Raw genomic sequence first — 6,808 nt, forward strand, 5'->3', positions numbered from 1 at the left:
ATATGTATATGTATATATATATATATATATATATATATCATTATGTGATTGGCTGCCTTGACCCTTTCTCCCAGTAACGCGCTGTGATTGGCTGCAGATCCTGATGTCAGAGCCGGGGAAGCTGAAGCAGAAGATCAACGTGTGGCTGGAGGACTACTGGAACATCACGGACCTGGCGGCCATCTCGGTGTTCCTGCTGGGGCTGCTGCTGCGGCTGCAGGGCGAGCCGTCGCTAGGCTACGGCCGCGTCATCTACTGCGTCGACATCATCTTCTGGTACATCCGCGTCCTCGACATCTTCGGAGTCAACAAGTACCTGGGCCCCTACGTCATGATGATCGGCAAGATGGTGCGCCCACACCTACCGCTGATTTACAAACAAATACGCTGGTTATACGCCAAATATACTCCAGTTCTACACCAGTTCTACACCAGTACTCCATTTATACCCCAGTTATACCCCAGTTATCCTCTAGTTATACCCCAGTTATACACCAGTTAAACACCAGTTATACACTAAATATACTCCAGTTACACACCAGTTATACACCATTTATACACTAAATATACTCCAGTTACACACCAGTTATACACCAGTTATGCACCAGTTATACACTAAATATACCCCAATTATACTCCCCTTATACTCCAGTTATACACCCGTTATACTCCAGTTATATAAAATAATGTAATTCTATGTTATATTATATTCTATCATATTATTATTATATGATATTACGTTATGCAGATGATTGACATGCTGTACTTCGTGGTCATCATGCTCGTGGTCCTGATGAGCTTCGGCGTGGCGCGCCAGGCCATCCTGCACCCTGACGAGGAGCCCACCTGGCGCCTGGCCCGGAACATCTTCTACATGCCGTACTGGATGATCTACGGCGAGGTGTTCGCCGACTCCATCGACCGTAAGACTAGAGTTCATAGTAAGACTCCCGCCACTTCCTCTTTCCTTTGCTTTCCTGACTGTCCCCGACTCCATAACCCTGAGACTAGTCCGTCTGTCTTCCTAAGTCCCGACCCTTCATGTAAGTTAGCCCGCCCCTTCCTGTGCTTTGCATTTCCCTCCTCACCCAGGTGAGAAAAAAAGTTCGGAATAATTTAATATGAAACCTTAACAGCAAACAGGAAACAAAAATTTAAAGAGCTGAAAAAGTGACAAAAACAGCCAGTGTGTAAGCCCCGCCCTTTTCATGTGTGCAAGCCCTGTCCTTTCCTGTTTGATTATTTTCTGATGGTGATGGGCCCACCTCCTGTGAGAGGAACCTCTGGGGTGGGTGCGCACTCCATAGTTCTGCTGGTGGACTTCAATGATGGACATACTTGGAGAGGCGTGACTAGGAGGAACGGGTCCCTGATCTAAACCAGAGTGGTTGTATGTTGTTGGACTTCTGTGCTAGTCGTGGATTGTCCATTACAAACACCCTGTTCAAACATAGGGATGGTCATAAATGTACTTGGTACCAAAGCACCCTAGGGTGCTCATAAGTGTACGTGGTACCAGAGCACCCTAGGGGGCTCAGTAGTGTATGTGGTATCAGAGCACCCTAGGGTGCTCATAAGTGTACGTGGTACCAGAGCACCCTAGGGGGCTCATAAGTGTACGTGGTACCAGAGCACCCTAGGGGGCTCATAAGTGTACGTGGTACCAGAGCACCCTAGGGGGCTCATAAGTGTCGTGGTACCAGAGCAACCTAGACCAAAAGTCAATGATTGATGTTATAATCGTTTCATCTGATCTGAGGCCGTATGTTTTGGACAATCGGACGAAGAGAGGGGCAGAGCTGTCAACTGATCACCATCTGGTGGTGAGTTGGGTGAGGGGGTGGGGGAGGACTCTGGACAGACCTGGTAAGCCCAAAGCAGCGGGTGTGGAAGAAGTTCAGAGAAAACGTGGAGAAGGACTTTCCGTCACACCAAGGTGCTTCTGGAAAACCTCAGGAGGGGGAAGCGAGGAATCATCCAAGCTGTGTACAATAAGGATGGGACGCTGTTGACCTCAACTGAGGAGGTAATAGAGTGGTGGAAGGAGCACTTTGAGGAACTCCTAAATCCAGCTGACACATCCTCTGTGGTGCAGGCAGAGCTGGAGGATGATGGGGGATTGTCGTCTCTTCCCTGGTGGAGGTTGATGAGGTAGTCAAACAACTCAACAGCAGCAAAGCCCCAGGGATTGATGAGATCCGTCAACAAATGCTGAAATCTCTGGGTGTGGCGGGGATGTCTTGCCTGACACACCTCTTCAACATGGCGTGGAGGTCTGGGACGGTGCCTAAGGAGTGGCAGACTGGGGTGGTGGTTCCCTTCTTCAAAAAGAGGGACCAGAGGGTGTGTGCCAATTACAGGGGTATCACACTTCTCAGCCTCCCTGTTAAAGTCTACTCCAAGGAGGGTTCGGCCGATAGTCGAAGCTCAAGGTGAAGAGGAACAATGCGGATTCCGTCCTGGTCTTGGAACAACGGATCAGATCTTTAATCTCTAAGGATCTTGGAGGGAGCCTGGGAGTGTGCCCAACCGGTCTACATGTGTTTTGTGGATCTGGAGAAGGCGTATGACTGGGTCCCCTGGAAGACACTGTGGGAGGTGCTGCGGGAGTATAGGGTGTGGGGGTCCCTTCTCAGGGCCATCCGGTATCTGTGCAACCAAAGCGAGAGCTGTGTCCAGGTTCTCGACTGTAAGTCAGACTCATTCCAGGTTCTGGAGGGTCAGCCTCTGCCAGGGCTGCGCTTTGTCACCAATCCTGTTTATAATATTTATGGACAGGATATCAAGGCTTAGTCGGGGCGGGGAAGGGTTGCAGTTCGGTGGGCTCAGGATCTCATCGCTGCTTTTTGCAGATGATTTGGTCCTGATGACATCATCGGTCCTGGACCGGTTTGCAGCCGAGTGTGAAACGGCTGGGATGAGGATCAGCACCTCTGAATCTGAGGCCATTGTTCTCAGCAGGAAACCAATGGAGGGCTTTCTTCAGGTAGGGAGTAAGTGAGTCCTTACCCTAAGTGAAGGAGTTCAAATACATTGGGGGCTTGTTCGCGAGTGAGGGGACCATGGAGCGTGAGATTGGTCGGAGAATCGGAGCAGCCGGTGCGGTACTACATTCCATTTATCGCACCTTTGTGACGAAAAGGGAGCTGAGCCAGAAGGCAAAGCTCTCGATCTACCGGGCAATTTTCGTTCCTACCCTCACCAACGGTCCTGAAGACTGGGTCATGACCCAGAGAATGAGATCCAGGGTACAAGCGGCCGAAATGTGTTTCCTCAGGAGGGGGCTGGGTCTCTCTTAGAGATATGGTGAGAAGCTCAGTCATCCGTGGGGGGGTTTGGAGTAGAGCGACTACTTCTTTGGGTTGAAAGGAGCCAGTTGAGGTGGTTTGGGCATCTGGTAAGGATGCCTCCTGGGCGCCTCCTTAAGGAAGTGTTCCAGGCACGTTCAGGTGGGAAGAGGCCTTGGGGAAGACCCAGGACTAGGTGAAGGTCCGTCCAGCTGGGAGGAGGCCTCAAGGAAGACCCAGGACTAGGTGGAGGGACGTCCAGCTGGGAGGAGGCCTTGGGGAAGACACTGGACTAGGTGGAGGTACGTCCAGCTGGGAGGAGGCCTCGGGGAAGACCCAGAACTAGGTGGAGGTACGTCCAGCTGGGAGGAGGCCTTGGGGAAGAACCAGGACTAGCTGGAGGTACGTCCAGCTGGACGGAGGCCCCGGGGAAGACCCAGGACTAGGTGGAGGGATTATATCTCCAACCTGGCCTGGGAACGCCTCGGGACCCCCCAGTAGGAGCCCGTTGATGAGGCTCGGGGAAGAGAAGTTTGGGGTACCCTACTGGAGCTGCTGCCCTGAGACCCAATACCGGATAAGAGGATGAAGATGGATGGATGATGATGATTATGTTCTGATGATGATGATGATGATGATGATGATGATGATGATGATGATGATGATGATGATGATTTTTTCTCTCTTGACAGTTTACGCGATGGAAATAAATCGTAAGTTCAGACAATGAGCTTTAATATATTAAATAAAATTATAAAATATATTAATTATAAAGGCATCTGTGTGTGTGTGTGTGTCTCTGTGTCTATGTCTCTCTGCCCCTGTGTCCCTGTGTCTCAGCTCCGTGTGGAGACAACCTGTACGACGAGGACGGAAAAAAGCTCCCCCCCTGTATCCCCGGGGCCTGGCTGACCCCCGCCATCATGGCCTGCTACCTGCTGGTGGCCAACATCCTGCTGGTCAACCTGCTGATCGCCGTCTTCAAGTACACACACACACGCACACACAGATACACACACACATAGACACACACAAAGACACACATACACACACACAGAGACACATACACAGAGACACACATACACACAGATACACACACACACAGAGACACACACACACACAAAGACACACACATAGACACACACACACAGATACACACACACACACAGATACACACACAAACACAGATAGACACACAAACACAGAGACACACACACACACAGAGAGAGACACACGCACACATAGACACATAGACACACACATACACACACAGACACACAGAGACGGATGTACACACACACAGATACAGACACACGCACAAACACACACACAGATAAACACACACACACACAAATAGAGATGCACACACAATCACACAGACTAACAGACTAAATATAGATTTAGATTAGATTCAACTTTATTGTCATTACACATGTACAGATACATTGCAACAAAGGCAGTATAATATATAAAAATATGCTATATACTGATGCTGAGCTTTGTGTGTGTGTGTGTGGTTCCGGTGGCGTCTCCATAGCAACACCTTCTTCGAGGTGAAGTCCATCTCCAACCAGGTGTGGAAGTTCCAGCGGTACCAGCTGATCATGACGTTCCACGACCGGCCCATCCTGCCCCCCCCCCTCATCATCCTCCCGCACGTCTTCATCGCCCTGAGGGGGCTCTGCTGCCGGGGGGGCCGGGTGGGCCGCCGAGGGGGGGGGGACGGGGACCGCCACGACCGCGAGAGGCGCCTGCGTAACACACGACTCATTATTACTATCGTTACACATTATTATTATTGTTGTTATTATATTTTATTATTAGAGAAGAATATAGAGAATAGAAAAATAATAAAGATAGACTCCATGAAGTTCCAGAGCTGTAATAAAGACTCCATGTGGTTCCAGAGCTGTAATAAAGACTCCATGTGGTTCCACATCTGTAATAAAGACTCCATGAAGTTCCAGAGCTGTAATAAAGACTCCATGTGGTTCTACATCTGTAATAAAGACTCCATGAAGTTTCAGAGCTGTAATAAAGACTCCATGTGGTTCAAGAGCTGTAATAAAGACTCCATGTGGTTCAAGAGCTGTAATAAAGACTCCATGTGGTTCAAGAGCTGTAATAAAGACTCCATGTGGTTCCACAGCTGTAATAAAGACTCCATGAAGTTCCAGAGCTGTAATAAAGACTCCATGTGGTTTCAGAGCTGTAACAAAGACTCCATGTGGTTCCAGAGCTGGTCCTGAGCCCCGAGGAGCTGAAGAATCTCCACGAGTTCGAGGAGCAGTGTGTCGAGGAGTATTTCAGAGAGAAAGAAGACGAGAAACAGTCGTCCAACAACGAGAGAATCCGAGTCACGTCTGAGAGGTCAGACACCCTCCTCATGCATCATGTTAACCATGGCTCATTGGCCGGGGGGGGCCAGTGGGTAGAGAGGGCGCACATATACTTTGAGGCTTACGCCTTGACCCGGATATACAGGGTTCGAGTCTGACCTGGGACGATTTCCTGCATGTCGTCCCCCTCCTCCTTTACCTAGCTATCCTGTCCATGTCCCCTGTAGAGGACAGATGTCTTAAACTGTCCTCTGTTTCAGGGTGGAGAACATGTCTATGCGTCTAGAGGAGGTGAACGAGCGTGAGCACTCGATGAAGGCGTCCCTGCAGACCGTGGACCTGCGTCTGTCTCAGCTGGAGGACTTCTCTGGACGCATGGCGACGGCTCTGGAGAAACTGGCCGGGGTGGATCACGCCGAGCTGGTCCAGTCCCGGGGATCCTCAGTGTCTGAACCGGCGGCTCTGCAGCGGCACAGCAGCCTCGGCAGCGCAGACGGATACAGCCTGTACCGGTACCAGCTGGACCACGAGGACCGCGGGTCTGTGGCCGGGGACATGGAGGGGACAGACAGGAAGTTACCACCCAGTCCAGAAAGAGCGGCAGGAAACCCGACAGGTAGGTCTATACAGCTCTATAATCTACAGATAGAGCAGGTCTAGACCTCTCTATAATTTACAGATAGAGCAGGTCTAGACCACTCTATAATTTACAGATAGAGCAGGTCTAGACCACTCTATAATTTACAGATAGAGCAGGTCTAGACCACTCTATAATTTACAGTTTATAGGAGTAGAAATACAAAATGTGCACCTGCTTAACTAGTAATGATAAAGATGTAGATAAACCTATTGTGCCAGTTGAAGGTATTACAGGTACTACAGGTACCACAGGTACTAAAGGTACCACAGGTACTAAAGGTACCACAGGTACTACAGATATTCTCTAGAGGAACACCGTGTCTTTATCTGACGGCAACTTTAAAATACAAAAGTGACCAAAAGTGACTTCACCACATCAGAAGCGGTTGTTGGAGACGTGTGATCCTTGTCCATTGCTGTAGGTGTTGGAGACGTGTGATCCTTGTCCATTACTGTAGGCGTTGAAGACGTGTGATCCTTGTCCATTACTGGAGACGTTGGAGACGTGTGATCCTTTTCCACTACTGTAGGCGTTGGAGACGT

General features: G+C 49.8%; 1 protein-coding gene across 1 annotated transcript in view; it reads left to right on the forward strand.

Annotated features, from left to right (window-relative positions):
- Nucleotides 1-6,808, forward strand: part of LOC117956621 (transient receptor potential cation channel subfamily M member 1-like) — a gene marked incomplete at its 5' end in the record, with an annotated part of 25,104 nt that overhangs the window by 16,287 nt on the left and 2,009 nt on the right. Inside the window, 7 exon segments of the mRNA XM_034891816.1 lie at nucleotides 4-349; nucleotides 749-923; nucleotides 3,980-4,000; nucleotides 4,128-4,272; nucleotides 4,825-5,042; nucleotides 5,525-5,657; nucleotides 5,887-6,242. Of these exon segments, the coding sequence (XP_034747707.1) occupies nucleotides 4-349; nucleotides 749-923; nucleotides 3,980-4,000; nucleotides 4,128-4,272; nucleotides 4,825-5,042; nucleotides 5,525-5,657; nucleotides 5,887-6,242 (1,394 nt within the window).

The sequence above is a fragment of the Etheostoma cragini genome, chromosome 1 (assembly GCF_013103735.1).
Source record: "Etheostoma cragini isolate CJK2018 chromosome 1, CSU_Ecrag_1.0, whole genome shotgun sequence".
Lineage (NCBI taxonomy): Eukaryota > Metazoa > Chordata > Actinopteri > Perciformes > Percidae > Etheostoma > Etheostoma cragini.